At 51.1% G+C, this 22,887-nt stretch overlaps 1 protein-coding gene across 12 annotated transcripts in view; it reads right to left on the bottom strand.

The window, feature by feature from the left end:
* Nucleotides 1-4,062: 4,062 nt before the first annotated feature.
* Nucleotides 4,063-22,887, bottom strand: part of SCMH1 (Scm polycomb group protein homolog 1) — a 186,641-nt gene continuing 167,816 nt past the window's right edge. For 8 of the 12 annotated variants that reach the window (XM_047082518.1, XM_047082528.1, XM_047082520.1 and 5 more), the window contains 3 exons: nucleotides 13,286-13,480; nucleotides 6,291-6,517; nucleotides 4,063-5,245 (listed from right to left, as the gene is read on the bottom strand). In XM_047082518.1, coding sequence (XP_046938474.1) covers nucleotides 5,120-5,245; nucleotides 6,291-6,517; nucleotides 13,286-13,480 — 548 coding nt within the window. In that variant the 3' untranslated portion in view covers nucleotides 4,063-5,119. Of the gene's footprint in view, nucleotides 5,246-6,290; nucleotides 6,518-13,285; nucleotides 13,481-22,887 lie in introns of those variants that run through there. The other 4 variants (XM_047082524.1, XM_047082525.1, XM_047082527.1 and 1 more) reach the window with 3 other exon arrangements.

Genomic DNA, 22,887 nt, shown 5'->3' with positions numbered 1-22,887 from the left:
GGGTGCTTCCCTTCTCTGAGCAGCCGTTCTGGAGATGCTAATGGAGTTTTGTTTCCCTCAGGGACACTGAGGCAGAGGCTTGGCTGGGGAAGCCCAGAGAGGAGACCGAGGCCGTCAGGCGCAGCGTGAGGCTCTGGAAGAGCCTGGCAGGTGCCCTCCCCGTGCCCACCCCGGCATGACGGCTGGGAGCTCCCCATGCTCCCCCTCCTCTCTTTCAGGCCTGTCTAGACTCTGCCAACACGAGCTGCTCTCACGGCAACCACACAGCAGGGGCTGTAGCTGCCGAAGAAGAAGGCTACGTGGGGTCGTGGCTGGCCAGGAGAGGCGCCCTGACGGACGGAACATGTGAACATGTGAACCAGAGGACGTGACTCACTTCTCCAGGGGCCTTGCTATCAGACAGCCTTTTGCGTGAGGTTTTCCACGCTGATCTGCGTGCCCAAGCTCTCCCCACTCTTACTGGGGGTCTCTTTAAACATCTGCATTACTAATTTCCCTGGGATCTTTAACCACCTTATGTGAAATGAACATCCTTTCCACTTCCTTTGGGGGGGGGGGTAAAAACTGTCATTGTAAGCACTGAATACATTTACAAAGTGATGTCTTAAATACTGAAATGTGCTGCAATATCACTGGGTTACTTACAGCATCAGGCTTTCTAACAGTATTGATGGCACTTTGCAGGTGGCCCGGCCGGTGGCAGACACAGGTCCGGTGTTAGGGATAAGCAGCCCCTTGTAGTCCCCTCACTGGATGTCTGTGGCCTTATTGACAAACCCTACTTTGCACTAGAGGGAAAAAACTCTTGAATCTAAGATTAAGAATGTGAGGTGGACCCAAAGATGAGGGGGAGAGGGAAGCTATGGATAAGGTTCTTCCCGTGTTATCTGGAGAATGTCCACTTGGTGGCCCCACACGGCCACGATCCCCGAAACCACATCAACAACGGGTGTCTGCGCTGACTGCCCAGGGAGGCCAGCCAAGGAGCAGAGGGGCAGGGGCAGAGGCCAGAACTGAGCTCAGCCATCATGTGGGAGAGGACAGGATGTCCGGAGAGCAAACTCTGGAGCTCGGGGGAGAAGTGGTATGGACCCAGCCTTTGTCATCTGGGCCCCACGGCGGCGCCCCAGCCCATCTGGAACCTTCCCCTTGCGAGTGGGCATCTGCCTGCTGATTCCCGCCCACCTCTGGCAGGGTCCAGCCCCAGCTACCCACAGGTGTCTTGGGTCCTGTGTCTTTACACTGGGACTTGTCAGCTGTGGGTCGCTGGAAGCACCTGCAGTGGCTTTGGTGTCGCAGGCCCGGCACAGATGCACAGTGTGTGACACGTGGCTGTCGTGGTCCCTGGTCTAGAGGTTTCCAGCTGTGGAGCTTCCTGATAAAATGAGGTGACAGAGGGCAAGGAGGCTGCCAAAAGCTGAGGGATGATGAGGGGAGGGTGTCTGGGCTCTCCGAGGCAAGAATGTTCTCCAAGGTTTTAGCGTTAGTTGCGGGGAGGAGGGGGGAGTCACCTTACGGCTCTTCCTGAGGAGGGATCATGGCATCGGTGTGAGGGTAGAAACAGTGTCCACTCGGACGACCAGAGCCACAGCCCAGAGATCTCAGGTTGTTTCAGAAAGATGTCACCGAGGGATGCTGCGGAGGCTCCTGCTCAGGACTAACGGCCTGACAACGCGGAGGTGACAGGGACCGTGTGGCCAGCAGCAGGGAGGGGCCACAGGTGGGGAGGGGGCAGACAGTTCCTGAAACCATTCAGCCCTCAGTAGAGCCTGGACTCTTCCGTCCTCTCCTGAAGCACATGAACCTCCTGCTGTTCCTCCGCACCGGAGTCAACGCCCTCTCCTTGTGGTGGTGAGTGTGGCACGTGAAGCTGGTGCCGGGGGGCCTGTGACCCCCCCAGTCCCAGATGTGTTCCCATTTTGTGGGCAGCTGGACTACTGGGGGTTCATGGAGTGGTCTCGCCTGCCCGGCAGGTGTTTGGGGATGCCAGAGGCCACTTCAGCTTCTCTGCAGGACTCTGGGTCACTATCAGAAGGCTTGGCTTTGGGGGGCACCAGGGTGGCTCAGTCGGTTAAAGCAGCCGACTTTGGCTCCGGTCATGATCTCACGGTTGGTGGGTTTGAGCCCCGCATCTGCTGTCAGTGCAGAGCCTGCTTTGGATCCTTTGTCTCTCTCCGTCCCTCCCCTGCTCTCTCTCTCTCTCAAAAATAAATAATATTAAAAAAAAAAAAAAAAGGCTTGGCTTTGGGAAACAACTTCAAAAGTCTTTTTTGCAGTCCTGACCCCAGAAGTTAGGGCAGTAGAGCGAAGGGGTAACCATCTTCTCGCCTCCTACAGAATCTGACACACGGGTACCTTTCTAGTTCTGTTCCTCGGGAAGCCGGATGAAAGGGGAATGTCAGCTGTCTCAAGGCAACGTTGCTCATGGCAGGAACGGACCGTAACTGTAAATTATATGGACCAGCCGCTTTGGGCCTCCTCAGTGCCGTGACTCAATGGGGCACGTCCCTTGTAGGGACCCGGAAGCGATGCCTGTGGAGTAGCTGTGCCGACGAACTGGGGAGTTCTTGCTCCCTCGGGGCGTGATGCTAAGCCAAGGTGAACCCCACGGCTCCCCGATGTGCCCCATCCTCTTGCCACCTGGGCTGTCACCTGGATGATGGCGGGCCCTGCCAGGACTACCCCACCGAGGAGGACTGCTTCATGCTGTCCTGTGGGCGGGTGATGGTGCCTGACAGCCTTCAAGGTGGGTCTTGACTCTGAATGGTCAGCAGGATCCGAGACGGTGGCCCCAGGAGGGTGTGACAGGCACCCCTAATTAGCTGTGGAGTTTGGGCCGAGGAGCTCTCTCCAAGCTTCAGTTTTGCACTTGTAGATGGGAGGAACACGGTCGTTCTAGAGGGTTGTAGGGAGGTTGAAGTGAGATGCAGGACATAAACCACTCGGCCCAAGTGTGTCGGCACAAGCGTACGCTCTTGGAGACTGGGAGGCAAGTGGGGTGGACGCCAATTCGCTCCGTAAGGTGCAACCCCGCAGTGTGCCTGGCTTGTCTACATGTGCTGGCATTACCTTCAGTCCCCGTGTCTCGTGGGGAAGGGGCACACCGCTAAGTTCATTGTGGGGGTTCAGTGAGGCCCTCTTTGGCAGTGAATGGACAGCACAGCTTGCCACCCCGGTGCCCAGGAGCCTGTGGAGAACGGTCCTGTTCTGGTTCGGCAGCCCTGGCCGTGACGGCATCCCAGGGACCACGGTTAGAACCCACAGGAGCCAAGTGGAAGACAGGTTACAAGTCAGTCACCACGTCTGAACCAGCCATGGTGAGCGCTGGGAGGGCCCTCTGGTCTCATCTGAAACCCTCATACCACACGGGCCCAAAGAAGTGAAGTGACCCGCCCAAAGCGTCACAATAAAGAGACTGGCTAGAACCTCAGCCTTGGCCTCGGCGTCAGATTACTTGGCTTCAAACGATTGCTTTGGCGCTTCCTCGCCGTGAGCTAAGCGTGCGCTTCCTGATCTGTAAGATGGGTTTGCCGTGAAGATTTAACGAGACGATTCTAATTCCTGTGGAGTAGTTCCCGGGGCCCTCGGTGACGTAAGAGTGTCAGCTATCGTGAGGTTTTCCTGCATGGCGCTGCTGCCCCCTCCAGTGACCCCCATAGAAACGGGGTCCCACGTCGGCACAACGGGTACCATGCCAGCTGGCTGGCCCGCACATCTCCTCGCCCCACGATGAGGAGGAGGACGATGAACCCGGCCATGGAGGCTCTTGGAGCTGCTGACCCAAACACGGCTCTTCCCCCTGGGCTCCGCGTAGCCGCCGCGTTCCCTGCTGTCTAGCCACACCAGAGCGGAGCCCTCTGAGGGCACAGAACGGACTCCACGCCGCCTTCCCAGGGGGCATCTGGCAGGCGGCCTGCTCTTCAGGGACTGCTGGGGTCGGGAGAACTCTTGGGGATCACCTTGTCTACATGCCTCACTTAAGGACGAGGGAGCCAGGACCAAGAACGGCGAGTGCTCCGCCATTGGAGGTGCAGTGCGCCGCCGACTGATTAAAACCACACAGGCATCTATATTGGTTTTTATTTATAAACAAATTGACATAAAAGAAGTCCAGATGGCAGCGGGCGCAGCTGACCTGCTCACAAAGGAAGCATCTGGATAATGGAGAGGGGACAACCAGACCCCAGCCGGGAGACCCTTCCCTCCCATCTGCCTTACGGGCTTTGTGGCCTAAAATCCGGGGGCCTGACCTTCTTCGGCAGCAGTTCTGGCCAGGGCAGGGAGCTGTGTGGGGGAGGGTGTGGGCGGGGGACTCCCATTCCCACAGACGAGGCCTGGGGCTGCAGAGGGCCCCTGGAGGCGGAGGGGAAGGTGGCAGACACTCTCTTCTCCCCAAGCTGAGGGGTACACGGTCAAGGCCTGAGGGATCTGTCCACCCCACAGAGCAAGCGCTCCAGGGTGATGTGGTCTGAGAAGAGCCCATGCTTCTCTGGGACCGGGGCGGGGCAGTCTCTCACCTCCTGAAACCCGGTGTCTGGAGCGGGAGGAGTATGAACCGGAGGGCTTGCCCGAGTGCCAGAAACAATAAATTAACAATAAGAAAAGATCTTTTTTTAAAAAAGGTAGAGGTTTGCACCATGAGTTTGGAGTCTGGAGCTCTTGTGAGGAGGTGGCGGGAGCTGTGGGGCAATGGGGTGCCACACCAGGCCTGGCAGGTGGCAGGGGAACTGGGCACGAGTGTCAATTCAGGGCCCCTGTCTTCTGGGGCCTCAGAGGTCAGCCCCTTCCTCCATCACCCGGAAGGTGTTCAGTCTAAAAGCCCGCTGAAAGGCCAGCGGGCTTGAGAAATAAATACAGAGGGGCCTCAGAGCCGAGGCAGGGCTGAGGGCAAGAGCAGCGCCAGCCCTGGGCCCCACACTCCCCCCTCCTCAGTCCTTCATGGAAGGACGTATCATGGCAGGAGGGGGAGCAGTGGTGGCTCCACACAGCCTCCTGGAGTCCTGAGGCGGCCCTGAGCCCCACTGAGGCGCCCGGAGCAGACTGTTGGCCCTCCTTCCGGGGAGAAGAATGTCGACCCCTTCCGGAGGACCCCGCAGTTGTCTGGGCGGTGTCTCCTGGTTCAGAACTTGCCCTGCTTCAGCCGGTCAATGTGGAAGGAGAGCTTGAGCGCGGGCCCCAGCTTCAGCCCCATGTACTTCATCATCATGTCGCTGCGCAGCAGAAGCAGGGCCTTGCCATCGATCTCCTGGTGGGGGTGGGGGGAGGCACCATCAGAGGCCTGGTGGGTCTGACCACCCAGGTTCTGATGAAAGCCACCCAGGCACGCGGGGCCCAGTGAGCACGCTGTGCCGCTAAAGCCTACCTGTTCCCACAGCTTCTGCTGCCGGCCCCACATCTGCTACTGAGCCCAGCAGGTGCGCTCTTCACAGGAGCTCATGCTGGCTTCCCTTCCCTGCTGCCTGAGGTGTTTCCCCACCCTCGCAGCTGCTGACGGCCCGGCCCGGGTAGGTTCCATGTCTCCCAGTAAGCCTCCCCCATCCTGTGCTCGTCCCCTCTCCCAGACTGGTTTTATACTGGCCCTCAACTGTCACTCCGTGAGTCATCTTCCTTCCTGAGCAGCAGGGGCCCCTCTGTGTGAAATAGACCCAGAGCAGGCACTTGCTGAGCCACTGTGAGACCTTCAGGCCGGACCTAAGAGCACCCCCAGACCCAATGGCATGAAAGACTGGAATGATTGATGAAAGGGAGCACATCTGTTCTGAGCACCCAATGGGTAGAACAGCACCCAGCAGCAGGGGCTGCTGGGAAACGGGTTTGTGCCCAAATCAGGAGTATGGTCACCGCAGGCGAGTCAGGAGCGGTGCTTGGCTACACAGCCAAATGGTCACTTGAAGAGATGGTGGCGGTTCCCAGAGGAACAAGGACATGATGGGGGCTGATGAGGTTGGAGAGTAGGGGCCAGGTGGCAGGGGACTCTAACCTGGGCTGAGGCCCCCGATTCTCAGGCCAAGGCAGGCAGATGGGAGAGCACACACGTCTAGGAAAAGAGGAGAGTCCTTTCCCCAGGCCTGAGCCCACAGGCCACGCACCCAGCAGGAACGTGGCTGAGTCAGACCTACACTGCAGGAGGGGGCTGAGCTCAGTGCCCGACAAGGGCGCTGGAGACCTGAGATATCGTCTCTGTTTTCATGGTGTCTCCCGTGCTTAGTCTCGAGGGGCCTTTAAGAGTCTACAAATTGCCGAAGCAAGACTCCCAGTGGACACAGGAGAGGTCAGGCGGGGGCACCTACGTGTTTGCGAAAGAGGTCAGCGTGGGGTCCAAGCTGGGGATCAGCTTCCCGGACAAACTGCATCACGTCCTCTACTGTCCACGAGGAGGGGTCCCGGCCACTCAGTCGCGAGGCATCCCGGCTTTCCAGGTATCGGTCCGACCCTGCAGGACAGGAGGGCACCTGCCATAACGGGTGGGGACTGGTTTGTAACGCATCCCCACTCTCCTTGGCACGTCCCGATGGCCCTGTGGGTGAGGCTCACGTTAGTGCCAGAGCAGAGCAACTGGAGGTGGCTGAGGGAGGGAAGGGTTTTTCCACAAAAGGATGAGGATCTGAGACTCTTCTTAAGTCAAATCTTTGTTCTTTTAAGAGTAGATCTGATTTTGGAAAGGGCCAGAAGAAATTTTACATTAAGGCTGTGGTTCAGCCTGGACCAAAGTCAGTGGGAACAATGAGTGAGGGGATTACTTGGGCTCACTGGGGGTCTGGTGGGTAAGGCTGCTTTTACCTTGGCTCTGGGGACCATTTCTAGATAGACTTTGGCAGATGGGCAAGATTAGAGCCAAATCTAATTTGGGGTCTAGGGAGAAAAAAAGTGGTGGAAAATACTCTGTGCCTCTTCCAAGGCCTGGAGAATAGCTAACCTTGCTACAGCCTAATAGTGCAGAGGCAGAAAATAGTCTTGCCTTGGCTGCTAGGAATCTCAGTTTAGTGCACTGCTTAGAGCTTTTATCTCGACCTTGGCTCAAATACAGTTCCTCCCATTTCCCCCGTGGGATCTGGACTCTCCGAAATCTGAACTCCTTACCATGCATGGTCTAGAAAGTACTGCAGCATCTGGCCCTTTCTGCCTCTGACTGCATCTCAACCCCCTAACCCCACCCCTTCCTTGTCATGCTCCAGACACACTAGCTTGCTTTCTGCTTCTCGAATAGGCTATGCCTTTATTCTTTGACCTGTAATTTCCTCGGTCTGGAATGTGCTTTTCCCAGGACTTTGCATACCTGATTCCTTCTCAATATTTGGGTCTTATCTCAAACATCAATTCCTCACAGACCTTCACCAACCTTCTAGCAAAAATATTCCATTCCCCACACAGCCACTATCAATCCAATTATCTCCTTTTCCCTCAGCACGTATCACTACCTAAAATATTTTCATGTATTTATGTTTACTGTCTTCTATTTTCTGCCCTATTTCTTTGTGATATTGTGACTTTTAATAAGAAAAACACACATATTTGGTCTTTGTCCTGTTCCCTGGCAAGAACTCCTAAAATTCTTGGAATTTCCTAAATGGTGAGAGAAAGAAAGGTGCCTTTTGTTATTCACAACAAGCCCTTTCTAGCCACACCTGAGTGTATTCCTGAGGTCACTTCTGGAAAGTCCCTAAAGGATGGGGGTTGCCTGCCAACCTCCCTGGGGAGGAGAGTGGCCAATGACTTAACTGATTGTGCCTGTGTAATCAAGGTTCTGTAAAAACCCCAAACGATGGGGTTCAGAGGGCAAGAACCCCTGGTTGGTGGACACATGGAGGTGTGGGATCTGTGTGTCTGGAGAGGGCATGGAAGCTGGTGCCCCCTCCCACATGCCTCGCCCTGGGCAGCTCTGCCATCCGGCTGTTCCTGAGTTGTCTCTGGTTACAGAAAGCTGGTAACCTAGTAAGTTTTCGTGAGTGAACCCAAGGAGGTGACTGTGGGAACCCTTGATTTAGTCGGCCAGTCAGAAGCACGGGTGACATCCCGGACCTTCGACTGGCCTCTGGTGGCGTGGGGCAGGGGGCTTGTGGGACCGAACCCTTAGCCGATGGGATCTGATGCTCTCTTCACACAGTGTCAGAGTTGAGTTAAATTGTAGGACACCCAGGTGGTGTGGCACAATTGTTTGGTGTGGGGAGAGCTGCACATGTGGTGTCCGGGGGGAAGTCATGTTGAATGGAGTACTGGGCGTAAGGGAGACAGACACACAGGGGGGCGGTGGTTTCCTTTCACAGTCTCCAGGACATAAAAGAGGGCCTGGGCAGCCATAGTGGACGCTCAGACAGGTTTGTTAAATGAACGAATGACCCTACATAATAGTTAGTTGTGTATTTTTCTGGCTCCCCCACCAGACTGTCTGTCTTGAGGCAGGGACCTTGCCTTGTTCACGTCTGTATCCTCACCACTCAGGAGATGCCTGTCACACAGCTGAGAGGCGAGCTGAAACCCACCTAGGAGAGCAGAAGGTTGTACTCGTCAACTGTCTCTTGCAAAGGCTAAAAATCTCCTCCATTTCCCTTCACTCTGGGTGGGTCCCAGGTCTAAAAGTCAAAGCACATTTGGCTTGGCCCAGCCCCTGCTCCCTGGGGAAGAGACTCCGGGGAGTTACATCTCCAACTCGTAGCTGGGCACTGACCAGATGAGGGGAGAAGTGTGCCAGGGCAAGCAGGGTGACGATCGCCACAGAAATTCCGATGGCTTTTTAGAGGTAGTGGTAGACAGGAAGTTGGAGAGGGCTCTGAGCCAGCCACCTCTCCCTGCCCTGACAGTGCACTGTGACACTGACAGAGAGACCGGCTGCAGAGATTACGGACAGCAGAGAGAAGATATACTCATGGACGTGTCCCTGGACCATCTCGGCCAATTCCTTGACCTAGGGGAGCTAAGAACCAAACACACACACAATGACATTATACACCTATAAACATAAATGCACGCACATATTCACACATCTGATGCTACTACGTATTTCTGAGTTTGTCTGGCAGCCTCCTCCTGTTCCAACACACCCCAGGAGGACAAGTGGCAGGAAGATGCTAATTTATATGGTGGTCGGGAGAGACAGCTCTGAAATGATGACACCTGAGCACAGACCGTGAGGCAGAAGGGTGACTGGCATGTTTACAGTGAAGCCGGGAGGCCTGTGGGCCAGAGCTGAGCGAATGAGGAGAGAGTGGTAGGAGATAACCTCTGAGAGGTAGTGTGTGTGATGGGCTGGGGGGCATGGTGGTGCACATAACAGGACCTCGATGCCACCGAAAAAACCATTGGCTTTTCTGAGCGAAGTAGGTCGGTTTTGAGCAGAGGAGTGACTGGAACCAACTTACAGTGGAAAGGATCGCTCTCAGAGCCCGTGTGAATAGACTTAGGCTCCGGGGGAGGGCAGAAGGGAGACCAGTCCAAGCAAGAGACGACTGTGGCACGCAGCAGGTGGTAGTGGTGAATGTCGGGAAGAGTGAACAGTAGGAAGAACCCCCACCACCCGCCACTGTCAGCTCATCTGACCCTTAAAACAGCCCTTGAGGGAAGCAGCATCATCTTCCGTTTAGAGATGAGGGAGCTGAGGCCCGGAGAAGTGAAGCGACTTTCCCAAGACCACACAGCTAGGAAGAAGACAAGTCAGTGCCCTGGATATGTCTTCTATCCCCATTTCTGCACACAGACTACAGCGGGATTCTCTCCCACTGCCCGATGAGAGCTGGTGGTTACCCCTCAAGGAAGGCAGAGGGTCTCAGTCTGAGAATGACTAAGGCAGGTGAGGCACATCTAAGGCAGGTGGCCAGACTAGTAAACCGGTGCCTACTCATCCTCGATTAGTGAAATAAGAGGGGACAGACTCAACATATGAATTCTTTGGGACAAACAGTTCTAGTGCCAAATGGAATCCTTCATAGCCGTATGAGGTTCTACAGGGTCACAAGAGATTTAGACCATGACCTGGCCAACAGGCTCACATGCATTCCAAAGGAAGAGAGGAGGTGCCCGGAGACAAGAGTGACATCTCAGGCCAGTGGCGCATGGGGCAGCCATCAAGCAGCACTCCCAACAGAGAGGGCCTCGGGAGGGAGGACGGTGATGGAATCCCTTCACACCTGGGGGGTGATTAAGCTTCCCAAGTGATCCCTTATCCCCACTTCCATCTGATCCTTGTCACACTCCTGTGAAAAGACCAGGTCCCTATCACCATGTCCAGTGCACAAAAGAGGGGTGTGGAGACCTGAGAGGTGAGACGACTCCCCCAAGACTCAAGGCAGGAAATCAGCTGGCGGCTCTGCCTGGACTTTAGCGCTGCCCATGCCCCACACCGCCTTGCTGGGTGACGGCCTGGCTTCTTCCCCCCACTCGGTCTCCCTAAAACTCTCTCTCCTGAGGCCGATTCTCTCCACGGCAGGCCCTGTCAATGGAATCTTCTTATTGTTCCACACGCCGGGGGCTGGGAGTGTGGAGATGGCACTTTCCCGTCTCTCCATGGCCACTTTTAGGCCTTTCTCCTATGAAAGCTCATGTTCATCAGAGGCCAGATATGTGCCCAGCCACCTGCTCGTCCTGTTCACTGTCGCCTACAGACCTCTGGGCTTCTACCCCTTGTGAGATGGAGATTGCTCGGTATGTCGGTCACAGCCTCCTGCTCCAGCCGGTTCCTGTCCTCATCCTCAGAGGCACTCAGTCACCCACCTGGCCTCCAGTGACCTTCACCTCCACTCTGCTTCAAATACCTCCCGCCAAGGCCACTGCCTGCTTCCTGCCATCACTTGGAACAAATCCACTTCAGAAACGTAAACATCCCTTTCTCTGACCCCAACCTCCCATGTCTGTAATGGTCCTGGACTTCAGTCCACTAAACCCATTACGTCACAGAGACATTTAGCCCAGCAGACTCACAATTCCCCATCCTTCAGCCTTGTCCCAGCCTTGCTTCTTCTTCCCTACCTGGCCCGGTCCGGTGCTGATGGTCTAAACGGCTGTCCCTCCAGCTCCCCCACTCCCTGGCCCTCTTGTCCTTCTACCTCAACGTGAAACTTTCATCCGCAGACAGTCTTTTCTCATTCCCACATCTAGGTTTCTAAGACCACAGAAGAAAACCACATCTCTGGCAAAATGGCAGACTAGTCTCCAAGCACAGCTGGGCCTTCAGTGTTTCCCGAAAGCCAGTCCCTTCTCCTTGCTCCATTTCCCCCGTCTGCTCTTGACCAGTCCAGTCTGGGAGCTCCCCTAAGCCCTTCTCTACTCACCCTCTCCCCATTCACTCATGGCCACCATCATTCTTTCCTCCAGTCTCAAAGAACAAGGCTTAAGGCCAACCCATTTTTCTATGCCCTGGGTCCCTAACCCTTCCCACCGCGCCACACCCACAGCCTTACTCTCTTCTCTTTCCTGTATTCTTCATTTCTTCTTCTTGGAAGGCACATCTTGTCTGCTGATAAACACATCCGGGGCGCTCCCACTCTTGAAGACCTTCTTTTGTAGGTCACCATTTTTCTTTTTCTTAAGCCCTCTTTAGTACCTCACCATGCTATCTGCCCTCATCGCCCTCCACAACGTCTGAGGCTGCTCTTGCTAAGGTCGTCAATTACCCACTAATCACCACCTCCGACAGATAGTTGCCAAATCTTTGTTGTGGTGCGCTCTCTTTAAAACGCTCTCTGTAATCCTGGCCACTGCAACATCAGATTTTGTTTTTCCTCGCATTTGACTACTTCTTTGTCGTCTCCTGGGATCTTCTTCCTGCTCCCACCTCCTGAACTTTGTTGGTCCCCAGGACTCCACCTTTGGTCAATTGTTCTTTTCATTCTACCCATACACTCCTGGGAAGTGGCTGGCATTCATCCTACAGCTTCAACTACCATCTGTATGCCGATGACTCCCAAACATTTACCTTCAGTTCAGTTGTCTTCCCTGAGAATCAGACCTGCAGAGCCACTGCCTGGTGGATGTCACCTAGATGACCTGTGGGCTCCCTCCCTGTCTTTCTACGGCTGGCCCCCTCTCTCACTGAATGGCACCCTGCCACCCCATCTAGAAACCAAGGAGACATTCCTCCTCCCTTCTTTCTCACTATCCTCAAATCTGACTGTATCTCCCTCGTGAATAGTTTTTTAACCGATTTGCTCTTCTATAAACTATCTACCACTTTTCTAATCCAGGCCTTTATCTGTTCTGGTTTGGCCCACTCCCCAACCTCCTAAGTGGCCTCTCTAGTCTGTCCTTCCTCAAATGTGTCCTCAACACAGTAGTACGTGATCTGTTGAAAACACAAGACTCTTTAGGTCTTGCCTCTAATTAAAAGCCTTCGGCAGCTTCACACTGCCTGCAGGATCCACTCCAGACTCCATCATGCTCCACAGCTTTGGGTCCTCTGTGAAGCAGCCCCCTGACCTTTCCAGGCTTTTCTGTTTCAAGTCCCAGTATCACACTTTATGTTCAGCGATACCAAAGTGCATGCAGTTCCATGTGCACCATCTGTACCAGTTCTTATCCCTCTGTCCTTGTTCCACTATGCTCTCTTCCTGGAAAGCTCTCCCTCCCCTACTACTCCTGATCTCACCACTCACAGCTTTGAAGTCTCGGACAGGGTGGTGTCACCTTCTCAAGGAAGCTTCCCCTAGGAACGCCTGGGTGGCTCAGTCGGTTAAGTGTCCGACTTCGGCTCAGGTCATGATCTCATGGTTTGTGAGTGTGAGCCCCACGTCGGGCTCTGTGCTGACAGCTCAGAGCGCAGAGCCTGCTTCGGATTCTGTATCTCCCTCTCTCTCCCTGCCCCTTCCCTGCTCATGCTGTCTCTCTCTCTCTCAAAAATAAATAAACGTTAAAAAAAAAAAATTCAAGGAAGCTTCCCCTGGATACCGAGCTTGGGTTAGGTGTTCTTCTTTCCTGCAGTTTTCATACTATCCAAAGCACATCTCTGTACTCAAGATATGTCTTACAATTGTGTTGAAGTGTTTGTCTCTCCCATAAGACTGTGAACACTCTGAGGACCAGAAGCGATTGACTTTTGCATCCCCATGCTGAACACAGATGGTCTTCGAATGAATGGCTAATAAATGAATGGGGGTACCTTTCCCTGTCCCTTTGGCTCGAGTCTTTGGCTCTTAGTTTCCACTGTTGTCAAGCCAATCCCAGAGCTCCAGATGCCTCCCTGGTGCCTAGCTAGACACAAATGGTAAGTCTGGACCCCGTCCAACTGCCAGGCAGGGGGCAGCCAGCACTCAGTGAGGAAGGAAGGGAAGAGCGAGGGCCAGAACTGCAGTCAGCTTACCCCTGGAGCACAGCCTGCGCACAGCCGAGGCAGGACTCAGTGGGAGGCCACAAGATGGAAGCAGAGGCCGGTACCCGTGGGTTCGAAGGTTTTGGGAGCTGCTGACAAGGTTGGTGGGAGTCAAGGCGGAGTCCATGGAGTCTGAGTGTGGTTCCAAGGACCGGGTCAGACTATTCCCCAGGACAAAGCTTTCACCTGGAAAACAGTAAAACCAGAGTTAGAGCAGGAACTAGTCTAGAAGGACTGCCGGGGCGCTGGCCTCCCAGGTACCTGTTTGATGGAGCAAGAGGCAGCAAGACAGAAAGTTCTAGGCTATCTCAGGAGGCCTGTGTACTAGGCATGGCTCTGGCTCTCACTAGGTGACCTTAGTCAAGCCCAGTGCCATTCTCTGGACTTGTATCTCCTTAGGGACTCTTCCTTTTAGATTAGATAGTCTTTGAAGTTTCTTGTGGTCTGGAGGTCTTAAGCTTTTTCTGGATAAGGAGAACCTTAAAACAAATAGAACTATTTTAGGAAGAGGCTGCCTCCCTACACACGAGATGCTAGTGCAGGGGACAGGGGTGCTGGAGAAGAGGTATGGTTACTCAGATGAGGACACTTTAAAAGGTGACCCCCTCAGCCAGCAAGACATCTCAGAAATGCTCCTCAGTGCCCAACTAACAGCCTGTCTATGAAGGGTCTGCTCCTTGGTTCCCTCCCTCCTTTCGTACTTGCCTTGTGGAACAGAACTACCCCAAGGAAGCTGGGCTTATGCGGTGGTGAGAATAGGGCCGTGGAGACCAGAATCTGGATTAGAAGTTGGCTCTGGCACTGGGTAGACAAGGTGCTTCTCTCAGAACCACAGCGTCCTCATTTAGAACATGGGAAGCCCCCTTCCTCTGAGGCCCAGCCCCTCAGCTGGGCAGCAGCCCCTAATCAGTGCACTCCAGAACCTGAAGCAGGCTCCCTCTCGTGACTGGGCTCTGCCCACACTCAGTCAGTTCCTCAGCCCTGCTCACATCATCTCTGCCTAAAGGAGGAGTGCTGGGTCCTGGGCCACCCCCACCCCCATCCTTTGTGGCTTTTCTTAGAGGTCGGCTGTTCAGGTAACGCTTGGGATTCACTCAGGCTTGTGATCAACACTACAGTCAAACACACGGCCTGGTATACGATAAGACTTCTATGGCAAGATGGGTTAGGATTTTAGGACTACTTTCTACTACCTGAACTTGCGGGGTAACCAGGGGCTTAGAGTCAAATCCAGCTATTTGCCCTTAATCTCGGGAGTGTGACTGACAAAGCCCTACCCCGGCAATGGTCCCAGAGAGAGAAGTCTCTGGGGACCTGGACCGCAGCCCACCCCTTTAGGCAGACAAGCCTTCAGATTCCTATCTTCCAGGAGAGGGGACCACAGCAGCGTCCCACTTTTGAGACAAGCACAGGACTCCAAGCCAACAAACAGGAGGCCCGGGTTCTACACCTGGACTCCTGCCCTTCTCCAGGTATTTGACCCCATGCAAGCTGTCTGTCCTCTCAGCACCAGCTTCATCTGTAAAAGGGGGGGAAATCCCTCTCTCTCATGCTGAGAACATCAAATGAGAAAATGGAATGAGATGGACTTTACCAAGGTGGGGAGTTATTTTATTTATCCTTCACTCAGAGTTACGGCAAGCCTACGTTCTCTGCAGTAACTCGGGAAAAGGATGAAATCTAGTTTCTGCATGCACCTTTCGAGCCCTGATTACCTGGCGAAAACCGCGGACAGCGCAACTTGCCTCACCCGAACTAGCGTGTGAAGCGTCAGCAGGACAGTATGGGGGGCTCACCAGCTGCTGATGCAAGTCAGCGTCTCGTCCTCTCAGCGATGCTACGAATGGCAATGGAGGCCTGGAGTCTGAGTTGAGGGGCCTGAACACCGGGACAGGGGCAACAGCACCAGGCCAGGTCATTAAAGCTCTCCTAACGAGAGGCAGTGGACAGATGAAGAATCATGCCTGGGAGGGCCCTGGGAGGGCCTCGTCTACTTAAGGCTGACCAGACGAGGGCCTGGCTGCCTCAGCAAGACAGTGCAGCAAAGAAGACTGCAGTGCTCTCAAACTGTGCTCCACAGATCCCTGAGGGCCTCCAGAGGGAGGCCAAGTGAGTAGGCCTCTGGGTCTCACCCCAGGTTCTAGCAAAACAGCTCTGGTTTTAACTTTTATACCCCAGAGTTTTCATATAATCCAGCCTTTGCAAAAAGGAGTTCTACTGCTAAAAGGAACTTTGCAACCATTGGCCCAGGGTCAGAAGTTAGGGTTGCAAGACTTGAGTTCTATTTCTGGCATTACCACTGGTCACTGATCTCTGCCTTTTTCTTGGGATTCAGTTTGCCCATCTATAAAAAGACACTAAGGAGCACCTGGGTGGCTCAGTCGGTTAAGTGTCTGACTTTGGCTCAGGTCATGATCTTGCAGTTCACGAGTTTAAGTCCCACGTCGGGCTCTGTGCTGACAGCTCAGTGCCTGGAGCCTGCTTCAGACTCTGTGTCTCCCTCTCTCCCTGCCCCTCCCCTGCTTGTACTCTGTCTCTCTGTCTCTCTCTCTCAAAATAAATAAAACATTAAGAAAAATTTTTTAAAAATACAATCTCATATGGTCAATTTAAATGAAATTTGCTGTGGATGTGTTAGAGACATAAGAACAGTCAGCATGGGAAGGAGCTCATTCCTTCATTCAGCAAACATCTGTTGAGCATCCTTTGAGTACTAGCTCCTGTGCTAGGGAGGGGGTATGCAGAGGTAAACAGACAGATAAAGGCCTTTCCTTATGCACTGATTTCCAGTCAGAAGCAGATTTTTTTGGAGTCTCACCTTGTAAGGCTACCCTAAAAACAAGAGTTCCCAGGGGAGGACGGCAAGAATGGTGGGGGGAGGTCTAGAAATCATGCAAAGGAGAAAGAGCCCACGAATGCATGATCTGGAGAAAAGTCAGGGGTGACAAATAACCTGAGGACAGTCATGGGAAGGGAAGAGAACTGGAGGTAGATTGGATCTTCTGAAAGGCAGCCAGTAAAACAGGGGGCAGGAGTTATAAGAAGACAGATTTGGGCTCAAAAGTGAAGGCACTGTAGCAATCAGAAATGCCCAGCAATAAAATCGGTTGCCAAAGGTGATGGTGAGCAACCTGTCATTGGGAGCACTTAAGCAGAAGTCAGATGACCACCCGATCTGTTGGGCTAGACACTAGATAATCTCTAGACCACTTTCCATTTCTGGGATTCAAGGAATCTATGCTCACAACCATGCTTTCCCCATCCTGGGGTGAAACAAATGAAAGAAACTAGAATTTTCTAAGAATTTCTAGAATTTTCTAGGAAAATTCTTATGCCAACACAAGACCCAGAGATTACCACAGTTACTGCGTATGCTTAAGTCTGCCTCATGAAAAAAAAAGTCCTCTGAACTACGTGTCCTACACCCTCTACTACACTTTAATTCAGCAAACATTATCAGATATTTGCTATGTGACAGGGAGACAGATACTGTGAACGATGAAAAAGATATTGTCCCTTCCCTCAAGGAATAATTAATCTAGTGGGAAGGATGACAAAATACAAGCTTATAAAAAATTAGAAACTATTGTAAATATTACTAAGCAAATAGGGTATTAAGACAGAAAATAACAAGGGGGGCTTTTTTAGATGAGGAGACCTTGAGAGGTCTCCTTGACAAGATGATGTTTAACAGCTGTGGTCTGAAGCATCCAAGTAGAGGTATACTAAACAATGTGCTTGGTTTTAGGGTTCGCTGGCAGCCCCAATGAATCCCAAGCATTATCTAAACATTTGATCTCCAAGAAAAACTGCAAAACTGCAAAGGATAGGAACATGACCCAGGATGCCCCTCACCCGCAGAGAATTCTGTGGAAAGGGCCAAGGAGCTGACGTGGCTTAGGTAGAACCTAATCATCTGCTGTAGGTCTCCTGGTACAATGGCTAAGGGCTGCTGCCTGGTAACTTATAGAAAGATCTTGAATAGAAAAACAGCTTGGAATATTTGGGGAAATGAGGAAAAACAGTGTAGCTAAAATATATGGAAGGAAGAGATGAATCTGGCACGGTAGGCAAGAACCAGATGATGCAGAATACTGCAAACCAGAGTAGGACACCTGGATTTTACTGTCAGTGTATTAGAATGCCACTACAGAGTTTTAGGTTAGGGCATGCCATAAGCTCCTTTATGCCTGAAGAATACCCTTTGGGCTATTAGGTACAAAATGGAGCAGAGAGGAACGAGAGAGGAGACCAGATAGGCCAGAAAGGACCTCTCAGGCCAAGAGAGAGAGGATAATGGCAAAGGCAGTAGACTGATAAGATGTACATGGCTTTAGGAGACATTTTGGATTTCCACTAAGGCAGAGTAGCAGGGTCTAGGCATATCTGATTTCTTGGAACTGAAAACAAAAAGACAAAATACACGAAATAACCATTTTCAGACACTGGGCATCAGGTAGTGCAGGACGGTGATTCCTGAAAAGGGGTAACAAAAAAAGGTGAGCCCTAGGCTTGCTCTCAGCTCACTGTCTAGAGTGTTTCCAGGCCACAGTGGAGGCAGGGGAAGATTAGACAGGGCCAGTGAGCTCCCTGAGCTGAGGAGATGGGGCCGAGTCCAGATAGGCCAAGGCAGCTACAGTTCATGGGTCAGAGCTCTGGAGAGGTGATTACAACTAGATTTCAAATGCTCAAGAAGACAGAGCAAAGACTATGCAGGTTAAGCAAAAATACCAAAGACATAAAAAGACCCAAGTCAAACTTCTAGAAATGAAAACACAATGTCTGAGATAAAAATACATGAGATGGATTAAGAGTGGATTAAACACTATAGAAGAAAAGATTAGCTAACTTAAACACAGCTACAGAATTTATCCAAAATAACACACAGAAAAAAGGCTGAAAATATTTAAAAAGCATCACTAAACAGTGGGAAACCTTCAAGGAGACTCATATATGTCTAATTGGAGTCTCCAAAGAGGTGAAGAAAATATATATGAAGAAAGAATGGTAGAAAGTTTTTCACATTTGATAAAAAGCTGTAAACCCACATGTCCAAGAAGCTCACGGGACTCTAAGCACAAGAGGCATGAAGAAAACCTCACCAAAGCACAGCACAGTCAAATGGCTAAAAACCAATAATAAACAGAAAACCTTAAAAGCACCCTGGGGGGGTGTGGAGGGGGGTGGGAACAGCATGAGACCAAAAAGAAGAATGACAGCAGACTTCTCATCAGAGACAATGCAAACCAGAAAACAATGGAGTGACATCTTTTAAAAAGTGCTGAACAAAAAAAGAGTCAACTTTAAAAGTATCTTTCAGAAACAAAGACAAAAAAACCCCCCCAAAAAACAAAAGACTTTTTCAAAGATACAAAACTGAAGGAATTTGTGTCCAGTAGACTGTAACTCTGAGAAATGTTAAGGAAAGTCCTTCAGCAGGGAGAAGATACGAAACTCTGGCTCTACACTAAAAAAATGTAAAGTACCAGAATACAAGAAAGGGTAACTATGAAAGGGTAAATATAAAATAATTTTTTCTTTTATGTTAAAAGAATATATTTTTTATATTGAAAAAATTTAAAAGAGAATTACCTATTTAAAGTAAAATAATAATGTATAGTGGGATTTACAATATATGTAAAAGTAAAACGTATGGTAACAATAGCACAAAGGCCAGAAGATGGGGAGAGTGTACCAGCTGTAAGGTTCTTATGCGATATGTAAAGGCATAAGACTATGGCTCCAAGGTAGACTGTGATATGTAAAAAATGTATAATATAAACTAAAGCAATCACTAAACTAAAACAAAGAATTAAATTAGTTATAGCTAATAAGCCAATAAGGAAATAGAAATCATAAAAAAACTGGATTAATCCACATGAAGGCAGAAAAAAGAGAACACGGGATAGATGGAACAAATCTCTCTACCAACAGCTTTTGTCTTTGTTCTCTGAGTTGAAAGTAAAGATCTGGGTGGGCTATGTGGTTCTTTCATTTATATAATTACATTGTTACATTTATATAGTTTTGGTTTTGAAAGACAAAGTCTGGGAAATTGGAGATAAGAGGAAACAAAATTATTCTGCATAATATATTAAGCTGGAGTTGCCTGCTGATAGCTGGAAAAGGAGGAGGTATGGGATGGAAGGAATAGAGAACAGAGAAGAAAATCCCCCAAACCTAGAGTGGGACCCAGAAATGGCAGCAGGCTGAGGCCGAAGGTGAATGAGGCCAATAGGATACATCCTGTAACAGCAGATAAACATTAAGATAAAACAGAAATGTTAAAATGCTTCCTGTTCTTTGTGGCAATTCTCCCCCACCCCCCTAAACTCCAGTACAAGTTTATTACAATTGTATTCATTTTTGTATTCATTTTCCTTAGGGAAATGAAGGATGAAGAATTGGACCAAATGTTTGGGGCAAAGCACCTAAGGGAGGGACGGTCAGCTATAAGAGTGGTCTGGGAAAGAAGGAGCAGGAGTCTGCAGGAGTCTGAGTCAGAGCAGGAACCCTAGTCTGAATGATGTGGGGTGGGGGTTCATTCGATGTTATTTAGATTTGGGTATCGAAGGAAAGGATTATCCCCAAATCTAAGAGGACTCATGGAGTCCCACACAAACCTCCAGACAGCCTCCCTGCCTACTGTCTCGCCCTGTACCAATCCATTCTCCCACACAGGATCCTGAGTGACCTCTCTGAAGCGCTGTGACTGTGTCCCTTCCCTGGGTCCTCACTGCTCAATGATAAAAAGCTGGCAATACGGTCAGTTAGAGCTTTCCTGACCAGGCCGCTGCCTCCGCTCTAGCCTCGTCTCTCACATGCTTCTCTTCCACTGTGTATGTCAGCTGTACCACACATCCGGTTCCTCTGACACGGGTCACGCTCCCCTTTGTCCCTCACAGTCTCACATGCTATTCAGTCAACAGGAACATTCTTCATCACTCCCCTCCTCCATCTCCTTGGGTCTGTGGCATCTCCACCTGATTATCCTGCTCCTTCAGGTCCAAGCTTAGATATAATTTCTTCTGGAAAGCCTCTCCTGACACTTGGTTTGAACTTCTGAAATCTGAACGTGTCCTCTGAAAGTACGCATCATCACGAATGAACTGTTTGCTTATTTGTTCCTCTTTACCAGGTTGTAAACTCTGTGAGTGTGAGGACCTGGGCCCCTAGTTTACTATGGAAATGCCCCCTGCCCATATGCCTAAACCAGACCTTGGTGTTGTGCAACCAGTAACTTCTGGGTTGGCCGACTGAATAATAGACTCGACACAGGTTCAATTAATTATGAGCATCTGCATCATCTTGGAACTCTGACAGTTCTATGAGGAAACCCCACATGGGGACGAAGGGTTTCATCCCCACAGAGGGATGCATCCTAACAGATTTCACACTTCTTATTTGGCTTTATTGAATCCTATACATTTTAGGATTCTGGCAGGAGGACCACTTTATAAGCTCTGATGACCCTGGACGGCAGCTAGAAAAACAGGCACAAGGAACTTACCACCTTGGACAAATGAACCTCCTTGAGCAGAGAGAGGAATCTGGGCAATCCCCAAACGGCAAACCTAGAGGTTAATGCTGGGTGGTTTCAATTACGGCTAAGATAACAGTCCCTGGAACCAGCTACATTAATTGTCTCCTGTTAATGCTGTTAGTGCTGAGGGCCAGAAGGAACTCCCTCTCACATGACCTTCACAGGCCTCTCACCTGACATGGCCACGTGTGGAGTTTTGAAGAAGCGACCCTAATCTGACACTGTCCCCCTCCACCCTCCGCCAGGAACCCTTCCTGTCCTCGTCTTTCATCACTCCTGGCTGGCCACAGGGCCCGTTCCAGGCTCACACCGCGTGCATGTCTGTCCTCTCTCAGCTGGCATGCTCCCAGAGCAGGGATGCGGTCTGTTCCATCTCTGGCTCCCCAGAGGCTAGTATAGCATCTGGCACAGAGCGTCTGACAACTGGTCTGGAGTCTCCAAAATGTCAATGTCATGTCAGGAAAGGCAGAGACAAAAGTGTGGAAAACTGCTGTAGATAAAAGAAAACTAAAGAGACAGAACATCTATCGATCGATCGATCGATCTATCTATCTAACTGTCTATCTATCTATATCAGCTAGTAGATTTTACTCATGTTAAATTTCTTGAGTGTGATAATACTCCTACCCTTAGAAGATACATAGGAAAGTTTATTAAGGATCACGTCTCTCAGCTGCAGTTAACTCTCAGATGGTTCAGTAAACAAAAATCCACAGACACAAATATGTGTACGTATGCCTAAGAGAAACAGGTATAGTAAATATTACAAAGTTAAGTGGGAAATCTAGATGAAGAGTACATGGTTGCTCACTATCCTATTTGCACACTCTTCTGTAGGTTTGGAGTTTTTCAAAAAAAGTTAAGTCTCAACTCAGGTAAGGAACCCTAATGGGCTCTGCTATACTGGAATTGTGTGGTCAGTTAGGCCACGACCCTAAGGGCCAGGGAAGTGTGGAGGCAGGCTGTAGGGAAGGGAGAAGGCACCTCAGGAAGTAACTAGACAAGAGGAGCGGTAGCTTTGGATGTTGAAATAGAAGCGCATAGCCACGCAGGAGGGTGGGAGTGATAAACCCCAGATCCAAAGGGCAGACCAAGCCCTGTGCATATCCAGCTATTTGGCAGAGGTTTGGGTAAGTCATCAGGGAAGTGCAGGAAATGATAGATGATCAGAGGTGGAGCAAAGGGTCAGCAAGGCAGGCTAGCAGGCAGGCAGGCAGGCGGGCAGGCAAGATAAGCAAAGGAGCACAGAGGAGTGAGAAATCTAGGCAAAGCTCTGGCTTGTCTGGGCACAGTTAGAACACTTCAGAGAAGCAAACAAACTGGGGAAAGAGCAGCCAAGTTGCTGAGCACCCAGGATGGGAAACAAAAGCTAGACAGTGAGCACCAGAAGGTGCAGAGAGCTGGCTGAATCTGTCTGAAAATGAGGGAAGGAGTGGGGACAGTATGTGATAACCCTGGTCTTTGTCTCTTTCTTAGTTGGTGAGGCAAGAAGGAAGAGCGGCTAAAGCTTGCTTCCTCTCGTCTGGTAGCTGAATCAGAGAGATGCAAACTGGAACAGAATTCCCAGGGCACATCAGGCCTCAATTCCAAACCCCCTCCATGACTGCGGGCCCATGACGTACATCCCTGCCAGTCCCTGCATGCTGCTACCAGTAAGTTTTCTCTTAGTCCTCAGTGATGATTATTCCCTTTAAGCATTCTGGGCTCCTGGTTCGTGGAGAAATCTCTCTTTAGACGAGCAGCTACCCTCAATGTTCACTACCCCCTCTCGTGTACGCATTCTTCCAGAATCTCAGATAGGCTTTGCTTTCATCACTTAAGTGCTGCTCAGAGTTCCTGAAGGCCAACAGCTGGGGTATTTGATAACCTGCCTTTGTCTGCCCCATGTCTGCCATACCCAGCCCGGACCCCCAGTGCAACATACTAAGGACACTTCTTTTTGTTCTCGGATTCTGATGATAAAAGAAAGCAGGAGAAAAGGTTTAGAGAAGATCCCTCCCAAGCAACAGATCAGTGAGGGGGGCACAGACATGCCTGCAGGGACCAGATG

Source organism: Lynx rufus, unplaced genomic scaffold (assembly GCF_022079265.1).
Source record: "Lynx rufus isolate CCGP_SWC_20201006 ecotype Redwood Valley unplaced genomic scaffold, mLynRuf1.p SCAF_2, whole genome shotgun sequence".
Classification (NCBI taxonomy): Eukaryota; Metazoa; Chordata; class Mammalia; order Carnivora; family Felidae; genus Lynx; species Lynx rufus.
The sequence above is the reverse complement of the archived record's forward strand: the minus strand, read 5'-3'. Positions and strand labels throughout refer to the sequence as shown.